This window comes from Xiphophorus maculatus, chromosome 6, assembly GCF_002775205.1.
Source record: "Xiphophorus maculatus strain JP 163 A chromosome 6, X_maculatus-5.0-male, whole genome shotgun sequence".
NCBI classification, from domain to species: domain Eukaryota; kingdom Metazoa; phylum Chordata; class Actinopteri; order Cyprinodontiformes; family Poeciliidae; genus Xiphophorus; species Xiphophorus maculatus.
This window is the reverse complement of record NC_036448.1, coordinates 14,505,900-14,523,332: the sequence shown is the minus strand read 5'-3', so window position 1 is coordinate 14,523,332 and position 17,433 is coordinate 14,505,900. Positions and strand designations below refer to the sequence as shown.

At 38.0% G+C, this 17,433-nt stretch overlaps 2 protein-coding genes across 2 annotated transcripts; both read left to right on the top strand.

Moving 5' to 3' along the window:
• Positions 1 to 3,077: 3,077 nt before the first annotated feature.
• On the top strand, positions 3,078 to 5,103 carry LOC111608816 (zinc finger protein 572-like). The gene is made up of 2 exons (XM_023335011.1): positions 3,078 to 3,498; positions 3,752 to 5,103. Exons 1-2 carry the CDS (start codon positions 3,226 to 3,228, stop codon positions 4,859 to 4,861), a joined length of 1,383 nt encoding a protein of 460 aa, XP_023190779.1. The 5' UTR covers positions 3,078 to 3,225; the 3' UTR covers positions 4,862 to 5,103.
• A 2,129-nt stretch (positions 5,104 to 7,232) lies between these two features.
• LOC102218422 (zinc finger protein 557-like) lies at positions 7,233 to 12,838 on the top strand. Its single transcript, XM_023334909.1, has 5 exons — positions 7,233 to 7,649; positions 8,305 to 8,419; positions 8,501 to 8,606; positions 8,692 to 8,941; positions 9,813 to 12,838. The coding sequence occupies exons 1-5, from the start codon at positions 7,377 to 7,379 to the stop codon at positions 10,935 to 10,937; spliced, it is 1,869 nt and encodes a 622-aa protein (XP_023190677.1). The 5' UTR covers positions 7,233 to 7,376; the 3' UTR covers positions 10,938 to 12,838.
• The last annotated feature ends 4,595 nt before the right edge of the window (positions 12,839 to 17,433 follow it).

Sequence of the window (17,433 nt, the reverse complement as noted above, 5' to 3'; positions counted from 1 at the left end):
TGATTTAACTCTAAAAGAGTTTGGCACAGTATGTTGCTTTAAGTCTATAATCCTGACACTGTTTTACATTTTAAGTGTAACAAAAAAGCCAGAACATATGAAATCCATAGAGGGACAGATCCCTTTTCACAGCACTTTTCATTGCCTCAAACACATTGCACTTGAGCAAACAAAACCAAAACACAGTCACAACTTCAGTGTCCTTTCACAAAGATGCTGAAAAACTTTCTGTTTGAAAGTGACAGGGATATTTTCAGTCTCTGCATTCATGCTCAGGGTTTTATGATGGGTGAAAAATTACGATTCTTTGAGGATTTAGAGTTATTGTTGGTATGTTGTTGCAGCGCAAATGCCAACAAAGGACACTAAACTAAGCATGGCAACATAATTTGTATAGTTTATTAACAACCCCATATCATTCATACTGATTTGAGCCCAATATGAAATTCCCAGGGTACTGAGCCAAAGAAATAAGAGCAAATTGGTCCAAAAAACTGCAGAAAAAAAACAACAAAATTCTTGGTTTTATAAAGGAATCTCCCACCTCCTCCTGATCCAACAATTACAGTCCATCTTCCTGCATCATACCAATTCTGGGGAAAAGAGCGAAACGCACAGTCGAAACATGTCAGCTGCCTTTCGAATTCACAAAGGAATGTTGGCAAGTCTTCACATTGTTGTCAGTCACTTGGCCAGATAGACGTTCGCTCTAAGATTAATGGCATAGCATACCACCAGTTCATTCTCTGTGTTTTCCCATGCGAGCTTCACTGTTGAAAACATCTAAAATATCTCAACAGCTCACATCCTCTCTGCCCTAGTCCAGACCTGTTTAGTTTTTTCTTTTTTCACCAGAATTCCGCATCTTCTTTTCCTAGACACATTGTAGTGGGTTATGGCTTTTTCCTCAATACCCTGTACCAAACTTTACACACAAATGTGTGGGGTATCAGTTATAAATGACTTTTTAAAGGTCAGGCATTGGGTCATCATTTCTGACATATTTTAGAACGTTTCTCTCCCATGGGAATGAAACTCCTTCAAAGAAGAATTTTAAGTATTTAGGTTGCAGACACCCAAAATGCTTGAAAGACAAAATGTGAAAAGGGTAAAGTTTAAAGGTTAAGTTTAAGTTTAAAGCAACACAGACTTAGATGAAAGTAGTACATTTTAACCTTCTTAGGTCAATACTTTTTCCATACATCAACACATTTTATATTATAGATTTCATCTTAGTCTTCATTTTAAAAAGTTCAGTATTGAAACTAGACTGAGATATTTTCATCTGCCGTCACACAAATTTGAGCATGAGTAACACCTCATCCTTAAACCAAAGGGTTTACAATGATGTTGGTCAAGCAAATGGAGTTCTAACCTCTGCGTTTTTGAGAAAGTTCTCTACAAGGTTTAGGAAAGCATTTACGAAAATTTTTGACCATCCCTTAAGTAGCACATTGGTGAGATCAAACACTGATGTTGGATGAGTGTACCTGGTTAACAATCTCCACTCTATTTGACCCCCAAAGGTATTCTACTTGGTTCATATCAGGAGTCTGTCCAGGCCAGTCAAGTTGTTTCTTCAAACTTATTCATCAATGACTTTATGGACGATCATTTTTCTCCAGTGTACAGTCATGAATGTGAAATTGCTCAAAAGGCTGAGGGTGATGCCAAATATTAAATTTTTTGTTTCAAGTTTGAATTTCATTTGGAAATTAAGATACCAAAGTCTGCAGAAAGAGTGGACTATGGGACCTTGAAGTCCGGCGAAAAGTTTGATTTGGGGAGCCATGTCATCTGCTGGTGTTGGTCTCCTGTGTTTTCTTTTGTCCAGAGTAAACACAGATATGTACCAGGAAACTTTTGAGCATTTCACGCTTTAAAATGTCCTATGATGGACTGGCATAAAGATCTGTCCATTATAGACCTTTGTCAATTATTGACCCTTCATCCCACCACACACAAGAACAATGTGTAGGAAATGCATGGTTAAAAAAACCTGATTAATTTTAACCCCAAAATTCCTTGTTTGGCAATTCAGGTCATTCATATCACAACCTCTTTGGTAGCTTTAATACTTGGCACTAAACTCTTTAAATGCTTAGAATACCAAAATTTTAATATTTGACAATGATATACTGCACAAATTACAGTAATTATTTTAATGATATCCTCTTTATTATGGGAAAAATGTATCTAGCCTTGTGTAAAAAATGATTTACCCACTAAACCTAAACACTGGTTTTATAACCACCTCTGTTTGCAACAACTTTTATTAAGCATGTATGATAACGACCAATAATTCTTTTTTACATAGTTGTGGGCAAAGTTACATTATTATTATTATTATTATTATTATTATTATTATTATTATTATTATTATTATTATTATTATTATTATTATTATTATTTTAGCATACTTTTAAAATTGCCTTATAGAATAAAACATTTACCTTGGACCAAAAGAAGCAAAACTCAAGAAATTTGTAAGGGAACAAATACTCTTTCACAGCACACAACACTTTGAGGCCTAACATAAATGGTTTCTGGTACATTTCAGGATTTTTAATATGCCTATTATTGCTTTTATTTTTAAGGAATGATGCAGTTTCAGTGATTATTTTCACTTACAGATCACTTGTTTTAGTTTAATCTCATCTTTTTGTTAAACTTCTTACTCTTAAGGTTTTGTGTATTTTTCAATCATAGTAGTATGTCATTTAATTCCATAAAGTAAAAAAAAGTCAACATCTCCGTAAAAATATGTCTTGGATGTAACAGAACTTGAAAAACGGAACACAGAGAACTTAAAGATAATTGGCGCCATCTTGTGGCATTGACTGAAATTAATATTAATGACTACCTGAACATTAATAATAATAATAATAATAATAATAATAATAATAATTATAATAATAATAATAATAATAATAATAATAATAATAATAAGTTTGTATTGAGTCTTTACTGTTCATTCACTTAGGATTGAACGTAACAACATTTCGATGTGCAATGAATTTATTACCGGCGTACGCTTGACAATAAACCATTCGTACCCTCTGACGAAACTCCGCCCATCCGACTATCAACCTAAACAGATACCGCTAGCTAATTTAGCTCAATGCAGCTGCCAGAAAAATGCCGCTTCCTACTTTAACGTTGCGTATTTGAAACATTTCTCAAGAGGTTGCTTAAGAGTCAGAGAAAACGAAACGCACACCCGGGATGTGCTCAGTTGCTGGATGTAATTCGTCGCGTCGCAGTGCGCAGCGATTTAAATTACCAGAAGATCCGGAGGAGAGACTGGAATGGGTCATGTTTCTAGCTAAAGTCAACAAGCAGTGTTTTAAGGAGTCATCCTGGACTGATATCTCAGTTTGTAGCGAACACTTTCCAGACGACTGTCTTGTTAATGTCAATGACGGAGTCCAGCTGAAGCCCGGTGCTGTTCCGTCATTGTGTCTAAGTATGGGAGCCGAGGAGAGCTCTGAGTGGGAGGTAAGTGTTCCCCTCTCTGCTGAAAATGATGTGGAATTTACGCATGGATCCAGACTCAGGTATAGATCAAAATTGTGTCTCCAGGTTATGAGCACTGGACAGATACAGACAGATGTAAATGCTTGGTTGATGTTAAAAATTATTCCAAAGGGCCTTCATTCTATCAAAAAGAAATTATATACATTTAAAGTATTTCCCCCCCTTTTCCTGTTATGTTTAATATATAATAAACCAATTATGCTTCTTGCCACAGGCTGCAACAGAAGATGCAACCTCCAGCATCATCTCAGAGGTTCCCGAGATTGATGCTGTTCTTGATGAGGAGAGTGACCCTGTAGACGAGTCAGTGGAATCAAGCGATTCGGGTGAATTAGACTCGGACGAGGACTGGAAGCCAGCGCGGGGTGTTTTCCCCGTGAAACTATTTCCTGCGAAACAAAGCAATGATTCTGTAGACCATGTTGATTACTGCGATTATCTTTCACTCACCCCCATACACAGCCAACTCTGCACAGACTGTGGAAGGTTCTTTGATAGACGAAAACCTCATACCTGTGAGCACAAAGTGAAGCCTTATTCCTGTTACATTTGTGGGAAAAGATGTGTCAATGAGGTGGCTTTGAATTTTCACAGCAGAATTCATAATGAGGACTATGAGTTTAATTGCAAATTCTGCAATGTTACCTTTAAGTTGAAGGCAGACAAATTTGCACATGAGCAGATCCATATAACCCAAGGGAAACCGTACAAATGTCCAGACTGTTTGGAGACTTTTGCCACAAACAAGGAGCGCAGAGTCCACCTGGAAAATCACAGAGGGACAATAGAGTTAAAATGTCGCTTCTGTGGGGTTGAGTTCTTCCGTGCTCTTTCCATTCAGAGACATTTATTGATCCATACTGGCGCAAAACCATACAAGTGTTCGGTTTGCCAGCGTGGCTTCAACCAGTCAAGTCATTTGAAGTCTCACATGCGCCTGCACACTGGGGAGAGGCCTTACAAGTGTCAGCACTGTGACAAGTGCTTTAATCACAACGTGAGCTTAAAGAATCACATCCAACGTTATCATCTTGTACATTCTGGACCAGAAGCAAAGACGGATACAAAAATCAACCAGAAAAGAGACGCTAACAGTTCTAAATCTAACATGTTCAGTAAAAGTATAAACCAGGATCTCGACAGTGATGAAGAGGAACAGGACACAGATTATGATGCACAGATTAGTGACGATGAGACTCGAATGGAAGGGTTTTACAGACCTAAAACTAGAAGAAGGGGCACAGGTAGACCAATAGGGCGACCTAAAAACTTTGAGTCAAATGCTGTGGAAACTGGAAAGTTAAATGGGAAGAGGCAGAAATAAAAATCTACCTATGAAGAGGACAAGGCGCCTGGCTTCAATCCTTCACAAGAAGAAAGATGAAATATTGACACTGAAAATTTGCAACATGTTTTTAGAAAGTTTATTTTTATATTATACAAATGAAAAAACTGCTTAGTATTGTCTTTAAATGTGAAGAAAAATATTATTTCAGAGTACTTCATTATTGACTTATGTAGTGAATGAAATGTTCAAACTGTAAAATGCGTAATAAACATTTATGCAAATTGTGGTTGACAGTATATTAATCAAGGCTAATATTAAATTCTTAATTTTTCAGTAGCAAATTTTGAATAATATTCATAATATTTTGCATTATGATGGTTGAGGGTCATGTAGTAGAATTAAAAAATAAAAAGTTGTCTATCTGTAGGTAGCTACCTTGAAGCACATTTAAAATTCTTGCAACATGGAGGTTTAGAAAAATATTTAATAGTTTCATCCATGAAAAATCCAGGAGAGCAAAAATCATTATTGTTTATTTGTATAAGATACAAATTTTAACTAAGACCAAGTTCTATCTAAAGCCAGGTAATCCCAGAGCATGATGCTTCCACCACCGTATTTTATTGTGTGTGTGATGTTCTTTCAGTGATATTTAGGCTTCTTTTGTGCCAACTGTATTGTTTCAAGTTGTGCCCTAAAATCTTATATTGTTTGTCATCAAGCCACCAGATTCTCCCAAAAGATGTTGGGAGAGTTTTGCCATTTTCAGTGTTTTATTTGGAACAAAATCTCTAATCCTTAGTCTAGATATATGGCGTAAATGTAGAGTACTGTCATAAAATATATATAACAAAATCAGTACTCACTATGCGTTCAAGGTCATTAGAATTACTATCGGCTTTTTGACAACCCGCATATTTATTCTTAGTTTTCAGATTATTAAGTAAATAATTATTTTTCTTTTTAGAAATTATTTTTTTATATTAAAAATTATTATTTTTCTTCACAGGTGTTAGTAAAGATTATCAACAACAAACTGGTTCAAAGCAGTATTTGTGTATCTCAGTGGATAATTGAAATTGCATCTTTAAAGAGTTTCCTTTTGATTTTAGCTTTTTTTTTTCTTCATATAAGCCAAAATAAATGAGAAGTTAAAACATTAATCCTAGAGCACAGTAAGAAACCATTGTGACTTATTAATTTGCTAACATGTTACAGGAAGAAAACATTCCTTTCAGGTATATAATTCTGTATATGTCTAGTTTTCCTGGAGGATGTTTTAATAACAACCACTATTTAGATTCTTACAGGCAAATAATAATGTAGCGGAGAAATAAAGTTTGTTGATCCCATTTTACTGCGCTTCAAAAATAAAATAATATGACTGATAAGCAGTCTAACTGAAATGAAAGTGAATTTGCTGTTGATTTACTTCTTCTGACCGGTGCACGCTTAGCCACAAATCATATCAACCCAGCAGGGACACTCCGCCCATTTAGACATGGCTAATCGAAAAAGAAACCCAATAAATTAGCTCATTCTTAATGCAATCTCCATTCCTATGCTAATTTTAAAATACATGTTAAAAGAGGAAAAGCAAATCTTAAAGCCCATTACGTGCTTATTGTGAATCACCATGAGCAACAGGGCAATTTTATATCAAAATGAACAGGCAACAGATTTGTACTGAAAACTTTGCAGATGGCGTGCTTATTTAGGATTTATGTACTACTACAAAAAGGGAAAAGACCAAAAATTTGGAATTTGAGTAATATAAACATTCCTTTTCCAAGTCATCTTTATTTATAGGATAGTGGTGCAAAAGGAGGGTTTCGTAACAAAGTGCTTCACATAAAAAGAGGCAATCTAAAACCAAAAGCACATTGAGCACTAGTAATATTTGCAGGAATAAAGAAAGACAATGACATTAAGGATGATTAAAAAAAAAAAAAAAAGAACAGCAGGAGGAGACAGAGGAGACATCCGATTTGTCTTTCAATTTTGAACAATTACCAACCATTCTAACACGAGAAATAGAAAACAAATACTTTCCAACAGAAAAAAAAACATAAAAATAGTTTTAAAGAAAAACACAATAAAAATGCTCAAAGACAGTAGAAAGAAACACGGGATTATTCAATCCAGTCTATAAATTCATATACGTTTTTCTAATGTAATAGGGATATATTCTAGTAAGGAAATAACCTACACGTTATTCCCGTTTTACCATCTCTAAGCTCTATAAACCACCATAGTTCCTCAAAAAGGGTCCAGGGTTATGGAATAACGCTGACATGAAGATGGGGCTTGAGAGCCGAATGAACGTCTTCACTGTGAGCGGAGCCAAATGATTTGGATCTTGAAACATCGTCTGAATTCCCATCAGTCTAGTGCCACGAAACCCCGCCCCCCTCACGCTCCACCGCTGCTGAAGCATCACTAGTTAGCTTTTAGCAATTTTGTGCTGTTGACGATTGTTGGGTAGCTAACTTCTCACTTAAATGTACAGTTCCAGACTTTACACACTCTGGTAGCGAAACTTAAATCCAGAATGTGCTCCGTCGTTGGGTGTGAGTCGTGGCGTCGCAGAGCTCAACATTTCATTCTTCCAGCAGACCCAGAGAGGAGACTGGAGTGGGTCCAGTTTCTCTTCGAAGTCAATGGTCAGAGACTTAAAGAAACCTCATGGACTGACATCCGTGTTTGCAGTGAACACTTCACAAGTCACTGTTTTCTAACAGTGACTCGAGCTGCTGGTTCGACCCAGCTAAAATCTGATGCTGTACCATCAGTGTGTTCGCCTGACGAACCAGAGTCCAAACAGGTGAGACTCCATGAAGTGAAACATCTGAAGAAGTTTGTTCTTTATTCTGTTTTTTTTAGCGTCATTGTTTACGTGATTTTACTGCTCGTGAGGTGGATGCACAGTGAGTGTATTTATATTGCTTTCTTACGTAATACAAGCCCCAAAAATATGGTAAACATACGAACAATCCCGGATCGACACAAGTCAGCAAAGGTCAACACTGTTTACTGTATGTTAGTTAGAACCAATGCTGCTGGAATATTGGCCTATCCCACCGTGTAACTTATTGGTGTACGCTTAGGGTTCGTGTCCATATAGAAGATCTTTTTTTAGGTAACTGTACTTACCCTGCATGGCGTAGCATTCATTGCCCCACAAGTACTGTCCCTGAAAAACATTCCCATTTGAAATGGGCTTCTTCAGGGCCATTTCAATCTTTGAAGCCCCTGCAAAACTGTTGTGGGCCATTGTACATTCAGCAGTCAAGGTCTGCAAGAAAGCGTCTGCCTCAAGGCAATGTAAAAAGGGTGGTTTTTTTCCAAACACATTTGTTGAACACTTTCTTTGCGACCAAGGTTGTTGCAGAATTTGCAAACTTGTGTTGCTTTAAGCAAGTTTTCATAATTCCATGTACTTTTGTTTTTACAACCTTGACTGTTTTTGCTTGTTTTAGGATATTATTCAGCCGAAATATCCTGACCAACTTGAATATAACCAACTTAACAAATGCCATGGTCCAACTCCAGGATCTTCAACATTAAACAAAGAGGAGAACTGCTATTTAACGAGTGAGTTGCCTTAAAATTTTAGGCAATTAATATAAAAAAAACGCCTTGCTTTTGCATTGAATGTTTTCTCTTTTTTTGCAGGCGTCCCTGCAAGCCCAGCATCAAGCGAGGCCTCTGAATATTCATCATCATCAGATTATTGTAAGATGCTGGAAAAAATTGAAAACCTTGACATTATCAAGGAAAAGTGAGTTTTACCCTAATTATTATTTTATTTTAGTTTTTACCATTTTCTAATACGATGGAAAATCTGATGTATACTTCTTTCCCAGAGTTAGCATGCTTCGGATGAGTAAGAGGTACATTGTAAACGAAAAGCAGCTACTCCAGCTGTTCAGTGCCACTTGCCCCATGTGTCAATCTGAAGTAAAAACCGAGAAAGTGGTCTGTGGAGTCCTGTTAGTCCTGAACCAGCAGTGCCGGCAGTGTGGCTACAAGAACCACTGGAAGAATCTGACCCAAAACAGCATTACTGCAGTGTCAGAAGATCATCAGACCAAATGCATGGAAATATTTTTAGAGGTAGGGACCTGATGACCAAGTGGGTTTTTTGTCTTTTAAAAAAGGTGTCATATTAACTTCCTTACGAATATGTTGCAATTTAAAAAGTACAATTTTGATTCCAGGTCAAAAATAAATTCTAATAGGTCAAATAAGCAAAATCACATCATCCTAATTGGAGGCGATTAGTAATAAACATATGGTGCAACTTGCGAGAATGTTTCAGCAGCAAGTTGTTTTTTCACTTTAAAGTAGAAGACTAAAATTAACCCCAATTTAAATCTAAGTTTTATTTGTGTTCAAATACCCGTTCAGTCTGACGTTGTTGAAAAATCTTCATTTCTGAGACCTCAGATGACTGAGCTTTAGAAGATCAGCATGTATTTGTCTACGTTTAGAAGTGGTTGTAATCTAATGAAGTTGTTTGAACAGCGTTAAAGGATGGCTTTTTATAATATAAACCACATTCATCCCTTCACAAACATAACTTCCTGATTTGAAGATGTGTGCTAACAAATGGCTCGGTGACTTGGCCACGACTTTTTGGCATGTGGTGGGAAAATCTAGGTTTTCTCCGGCAATCCTAAACAAATGCTCTGCCACATTCGCCCATATCATGGTCAGTGACATTGGCAAAAAAAAAATCATAATAAAACCACTATGTTTATCTGTTTACATGTTTCACTCTTATTGCCACTATCACAGCGTCTGCAAATAACAAATGTTTCTTTTTGCTGTTGTTGTTTTCATTACTTTTTGATAAGTGTAAACAGACGCTTTAAATATTTTCCTTCTTATCTTTGAGTGTTTGAGAAACAATATGTAATCTTATATTTTGTACAGAATTTATTGTGTTTTAAGTCCCTCGCTTGTTCTGTTGTGTGGTTGACAGGCAACATCTACAAAGACAGTAGAGATCAGTGAGAATGTCGAAGTTGTTGACAAGGAGAGTGATCACACCACAGAATCGGAGGAATCCAGCGATCCGGGTGAGGTCAAGGACTCAGACGACAGCTGGGACCCAGACTCAGACGACAGCTGGGACCCAGACGACGAGCTTTCAGTTTTGGAATCTGAGAAAGAGAGCTCTGACGAAGACGTCCACATGCATGGTAGTCTGAAAAACAGGGAACTCTGCACAGATTGTGGGATGTTTTTTGTAAAACGAAAGCCTCACACCTGTGAGTATAAAATTAAGCCCTTCTCTTGTAACACCTGCGGGAAGAGGTATGCCACTGACCACGCCTTAACTCTTCACAATAGGGTGCACAGTGCAAACTATGAGCATCCTTGCAAATATTGCCGTGTTGGGTTTAAGACAAAAGTAGCCAAAAAGGCCCACGAGCAGACTCACTTAAATGAAAGTAATCCTTTTAAATGTCCCGAATGTCTGGAAACATTTGCCACGTACAAGAAGCGCAAAAGCCACATGAGGAGACACTTGAAGCCAGGGCCGCTGAAATGTCCCGTTTGTGGGATCGAATTCTTTTGGGCTGTGGCTCTCCAGAGACACTCGATGGTGCATACAGGGGAAAAACCGTTCAAGTGCTCGGTGTGCCAGCGTGCCTTCAAACAGCCCAGCCATCTGAAGTCCCACATGCGCCTGCACACAGGGGAGAGGCCTTACAAGTGTAAACAATGCGATAAATGCTTCAATCACAACGTGAGCTTGAAGAGTCACGTCCAGCGTTGCCATCAACATAAAACGACAAACCTGAAGGGATGCGCTGATGGTGGCCCCGAAGTAGAGGATGCGCAGCTTGCAGAAAAGGAGGTGAAAACTCAGAGGAGGACGAGGAGGACCCTCACAGGTAGACCAGTCGGGAGACCTAAGAAGAACCCCAGAGTCACAATGTCCGAAGAAAAAAAAGAGTCTGGCCGAGCTGCAAAACCCAAGACGGCCAAAGTAAGAAAGCGAAAACCAAAGAAAAAGCCGTCTAGCAGTGAAGAAGAGGAGGAGGAGGAGCTGAGTGAGAGTGAGGAATCTTTGGACTTAATGGAAGAAGAGGAGCAGTAGCAGAATGAAGATGTGAGATCAGGCTCGTAAGCCGAAAGCTCAAGAGTTTGACCTGACAGAAATGGCATCTGTAAGAGTTCAAGAAGCCCCAGAAAAAAATGTTGAGGAAGCTTAAATTATGACTCAGTTTGGGCCAAATTCTCCTTTTGCCGATGTAGAGTTAGTAATCTTTGGTAATAAAAGGTAATTCTCAGGTCATTTAGCATGGTATAAATCATTTTTGAGATGCTGTTTTTTTAAAGTGGACTAAAAATACTGTAAAGATACAGTAGTTCAATCTTTTGAGAGATGTCTGCTTGTTTTAATTGAAAGCGAGAGAGAGAGACCATGTTCTTGCCTGACCTTGATTTTTGTCTTTCTGGTTATTTAACTCTTGTACAAATGTTTATTTGGAAAAAACAAAACATTTGGTACAATTAAAGTCAGTACACTGTTTTAGCTGGTTGGTGGTACTTTGTGTATCAGCTTTGACTAAATTGAACTAAAGTTGTTCTTCTACATTGTTCTCATATTTTGGTTTTATGTAAACGTAGTTGGATGACTTCGATACAAGAAATGTTTTCAGCATAAAGTTGCTAAAATATTTTTGGCTCTGTCCAGCAGTCATTTTAGTGGCAGAAATGGTTTGTTTACAGACATGAAACTGAAGCAGGAAGAGATGAAATGGCAACTAAATGGCAACAAATGTTGCTACAAAGAAATGGGAACAATTTAGTGATTGGGTGGATTGACCCAAAACTCTCCTGGACTCTTTCCTCCACTGCCTTCGCAGGTGTTGTTTTCATATCCACACCTAAGTTAAAAAATTAAAAGCTGCAAGTCAGATGCAGTTCTGCTACTCTCCAATAATTGTGTTCACACGAAGCAGAGCTTCACATGCTCCACACCCATGTGAAGCTCTGCAGCTCTTAGCGTGGTGCACATCTGTCACACGTGATGTGTTGCAGATCACAAAACAGCCACACTCTTCTGTTCTTCATATATGAAGAACAGAAATGTAACAAGCTTGACTTTAGTCTTACAACAAATGCAGAATTTAATTGCTCCATTCATTTTCTGTTGGTTGAAAGTTTTTAGTTTTAAACTTAATTTGGGATTAAACTCCATTTTTTAAAATTGAATTATAACGGGTGAGTGCACTCCCTGTGCACCTCTTTGATTTAGTAACATTCTGCTGTACAAACCGAGGACACTCTAATCCTCGATTGGCATCATTGTTTGTTTCAACGTCTGGGTGAGCAGATAAATCCAGATTTGTCACTGTGTGTCACTTTCACTGATGAGCAAACTAATCCCCTGGTGGACAGCCAAGATGGGATGAGTTAACATGAGGAATAATGGCTTATGGGTGAGGAAAACAAAGAAAGATAAGAGCAAATAGGACTAGTTTTATTTCCAGTGGCCCAAAGTTAAAAGCTGCACAAAGTGTGGATGTCCTTTTTCCAGACTGTCAAACTCTTGGCACAAAAAAAAACCCTTCAGCCTTCTGCAAAGCTTTGGAAAATATTGGTTACATTTTATAGAGAAATGCCAAGTGAGACCTGTAAGTGGACCCACTTGAATGTTACATGTGTGACACACGAAACATTTCAGCGTTTAAGAAAAGCCCTCATTCAGCTCTGTCTGCTGCAGTAATATGATGGTGTTTGACTTCCAAATTGAAGCACAGTCAGCAGCTTGAGCAGAAAAATATATCTATTTTTTAAACTTTGCTTCTTGTCTATTTAGGTAAAATTCTGCGACATCTACACCACATTGGACTGTAAAAGTTGCACAACAATTTTTTTTACAGTACACAAAAATCAAGAGATGCTTAAATGTTTTAAAATAGTCTATGTAGTGTGGTTCCTGTTATACTGAAAACATACAGGCAAATGTTTGGTCTAAGCATAAAAATATATCAAATTAATCTGTTTTTATGACCTAAATGGATTAAATATTATGATATAAAGTAGTCTATTGTGTCTGATTTGATGCTTTTTTCCATATTTTCTTTTATTCTTCTTTGAATACCAAAGTAACCTTATAAGTTTAGCAGACCTTCCTGCAAGTGTTGCAGGCCATTTACCAAGTTTTCCAGTCATCTGACACATTTTATAAGAAAAATTAAACAGAATTTGTCAAGCTGGTTTATAATGATTTTCACTGTGTGCATTTGATACATTGCATCAAATGCATCAGATTCCAGAATCCTAACATTGTGTTTTGGAAGAAATTTTGTTTTCTTCTAAAAATTTGACCTATGAGGTCTATTTAGTAGAAGTATGTTGGAATTTTCTGGTCAACATTCAGGCTGTACTTACTTTGCAAGAAAAGGGAAATTTGTCGTTTTATTTTTATTCCATCTGGCCAAGACTTTCCATACTTCACAAGAACTCATGTGTATCAACTCTTAGGAAGTCCTCATATCACCCTCCCTCGCTCTGTCCCTTAATAGCTTCGGGACACCACACAAGAAAAAAGTTCTGCCCAGAATGTGTGTTAACAACAAGCTCCAAAACCAGACTGATGCCATTTTGTTCTTGCAGCTCTTGGAGAGACAAATGATTTCTCTGTTGTGGAGGACCTTAAAAATGTGTCTGATTTCCTACGGGCTGCACATAAAACTGTTCAATTACTTTTTTTAAATTGATAACACTGCAGCTGCCTCCCTAGATATTTTTTTTTTTGTGGGAGAACATGCAAAAAAATCTCCCGTTGCTGTTCTGCTACACAAGGAGCTGAAATTTCAACACAAATGGGACAATGGAAGCAAATAATCCCACATGTATCTGCACACAGGAGAGAGGCCAGACACATCTGTGACAAATGAAAGCTCTAATGAGAAAATTTGAGGATGACTGGTCAGGTAATGGCTTGCTTTTTGAGTAGAGACACTACAGAAGAGACTTTAGATCTTAAGTCCTTTAACACAGAATTCATTTATTTAAGAAGGGCTATAAAAACCAAAGGCAACCAAAGAGCTGTACAGGTCAATTAGAAAGTAAAATGTAGACAAACTATAAAAACACAAATAAGAGACAAGCATATTAATCATGCTCTGCAGTATTAAAAGCCAATATGCAAAGGGGAGTCTTCAACAAAGATTTGAATTCATTTAAAGCTCCCCGAAGATTACACATAACAAGTAGCCTTTCATTGTTTAATGAATAAAAAAATCCACCTTAACCTCAGAAATTTACCATATTTATTCCTCTTACTTTTCTAATTTGTCAGATTTTTTTAAATTCTTTTAACTGCTGAACAGACAAAAGACCGCAAACTCTAAATAGTAGGAATTTCTAAAATTACTTGTTACCCAACTTTATTACAATCTTTATTACATCCCCAAAGCAGTCTACAGGTATGGGAGGGGAAAGTAACAAATGACCAGGGAATGAAGAGGCAAAAACAGGAGGCTATAGGTAATGTTTTATTTAAAAATAAGCCAGGAAGAATCTTGAATGTGGAGGGGAAAAACCTGAGGAAAAAAATGAGTGTAAATAAAATCAATGGTTTGTAATAAGAGACAATCCTCCAGCAAGCTAACCTGGGAGAGACCATGAACCTGGCATCTCCATAAACAAGGCCGTACTTAACTACAAACCTGGAAAAAAAGAATGCGTGCACACACTTCCATCAAACCACCACAAAGCTGCAGCTCACATGCCGCCCACTTGGCCAAGAGGCCCTGAGATCAGTTCCTAGTGATGTTAGGTGATGTGCCGAGGCTTCGAGGCGTGTGTCGAGTAATGGAGGGGGCGTTTCCGTAAAGCGCGTATCGAGGCTTGCTTCATTTAGGGGAGGAGCCGAAAACGATGACGTCCGAAGCCTCGCTGCCTGGCTGTACCACGTGACTGCTTCGGGAAGTGGCTCAGATGTTGGCGCGGGGTTTGACAGCTTTAGAAACCCCACAGGCTCCATTCAAAATGTGGGTTGTTGTAGGCGAGTTGCGGTCAGTTGAGAGAGTGGATAGAGTTTTGATAGTTTGGATAGCAGCGTTTGGATAATGGTTATTTAGTTTGAGACAGTTAGTTTGGTGTGTTTGGAGAGTTTAAGATAGATAGATAGATAGATAGATAGATAGATAGATAGATAGATAGATAGATAGATAGATAGGAAATTTAGGAGCACGAGGACAGGATAGGAGAAGGATGGAGCCGGCGAGAAAGAGGAGGATTTCCCCTCCTCTTTCGATTTCGAATTGATAAGCCCTAACAAGGTAAGGTGAACTGAACATTTGCAGATGTGTTATGTTTGCTTATGAGGAACTGTATTTTTCACTGTTTCTTATTTTCTGTAAAGGTGAGGTGTTTATTGTGCTCCAAGGAGTTGGGGTACAATAATAACACCTCATCCATGTAGTGTCAAAAAAGAGAAATCGTTTGAAACCAAAAACTGTGGAGAAATTGTTGTTTCTTAATAAAAATGCATGAAATCATCCAAGTTACACAAGCATTAGCCTATTCACCACCCCTCCCTAGTTCCACAAGCACTTTCACTGTCCTCTGCCTGATTAAGCCCAGGCCATTTTTCTAGAGTCACAGAAAAACTTTATTACACAACATGCCATATCACATGACACTACTATTTTGGGAATAATTACACACAGAGGATACATTCAAACAATATTTTATTATACACATATGTGTATACATAATTTATGTAGACAAATGATTTCGTCCTACACCTTTTGTGAAGTCATTCCCAAGAGCCATAATAGACAAAAATTCAATGCATCACACGTGTTAAGATACAGCTGGCTGTGATTATACACCTGGCCAGTAGGTGGTTTCGTGTGCACATGAAGCCTCAAGAAATGAACCCTTTCTCGAACCATTTGGCTCAAGTGGTTCAATGCCTCATGAGGCGTCATCTCACCATCACTATCAGTTCCCCACCTGGCCTTATACTCTGCTCATCAAAAGGCAGAGTGGAGCCAGCTGTGCCTGCCTAAACTGCAAGAGCTCAGCAGCAACCGGAGTTGACAAACACACATGCAGTCACCACTGCATGTAACAATCTTGGTATAAATATCCATTAGAATTTGCATTTGAAACAATAAGAGTCAAGTACTACTTAAAATAACTCTCCGTGTATTCTGGTCATAAAAGTATGTCTTGGAGTCAGAAACGAAACGCAAATTGTGCAGGGCAGCTTATCTGGAGCCCATCGGTTAATTTGGATGATTGACAGAGCAGAATCAGGGGGAGTTTACAAATCACTTAACAACGTCATCCACCAATCACAAGGAGGGAAAACGCTTGGCTAAATGAGTGAAATCCTCAGCTGCGCTAAAAGTGAAGGAAAGGCCGTCTGTTTTCCACAGGGTATCCAAGTAGGTAGAAAAGTTTAAAATAATGAGGAATCACAACAATGTAATGCAAGAACAATGGATTGCATGACCTGAGTGGAAATATTTACTCTAATATGGATTATGACCATTAAACAGCAAAGGTAGGACTCAGTTTATGTTTTTGGCTGCATGAAATGAGTTCTGTTTCTTGGCTGCAGGTTCGGTGGGTTTTGCATGTGGCATGGTGATTCTGGTTGTTGGAAACAGCAAAGCTTGAGTTTTAATGTGATAGGTAGTTTGTGTGGGTTAACCATGTTGTGCTGTTTTTGCTAAGTGTCTTAGTGGGTATGCGTCTTTAGCATCTTACTTTATTTTTTTAAAGTTGCTTTGTGTTGAAGCTGGGTGTTGTTGAGGTAGAAAATATGGTTGCTATTGCTATATGCAATATGTGTGTACGTAAACACCTTTTGAAAAGTTTACAATGTTAACTTACCAGTTATTTCCATTTCAGCGTTGAGTTTACTGTAAAAGTTTACAAATTATTGTGAATCCCTCTGCTTACATGTATCCTTTGGTTCCCTGTGCTGTTGTGCCGCAGCTTATGCTCGCTTTAAGGCCTATCAATGTTTTTTCTGAGTGTTGACGAAATTTATCGTGGCTTTTCAATCAGGCCAAGTAAGCGTGTTGCTTTTTTGACTTCAGGACTCCTTCACAGAGGATTAAATCTGATGACGACTCTCGGTTCTAAGTCTTGTTTGTGTTTGGAGGAGTAAGTAAACAAAATGCTTGTTTAGTGAGCAACAAAGCAACCCTATTCAATGGCATTTTGATGGAGCAGAAAAGGTCACAAAGTTTGAGTGTGCAACAAGCTTGAAATTCAAGCTTCAAGCATTGTAAATGCCAGTTATTTAGTACTGGCATTTACATCAAGCTAAACTTGCTGAGCTTTTATTCAGTTTTAGCTCCACAAAGGATTAGACTGGTCCTAATTTATCGCTAGCTACATCCTATAATCTGATTAAACAGGTGTTCTTTGAAAGGACAGGGAACTCGAACTGCAGATGAACCAGTACATCTTGATAGCAGTCATTACCCTCAGTGACTAATGTGGCGGAAACTTGTAGTCCTTTGATTCCCAATGATGTAGGACACTGCTATCCTAAGACTAACCACTAGATGTCAGACGTGTGCCACAAATACTGACTAAGAGCAACGCTGCTT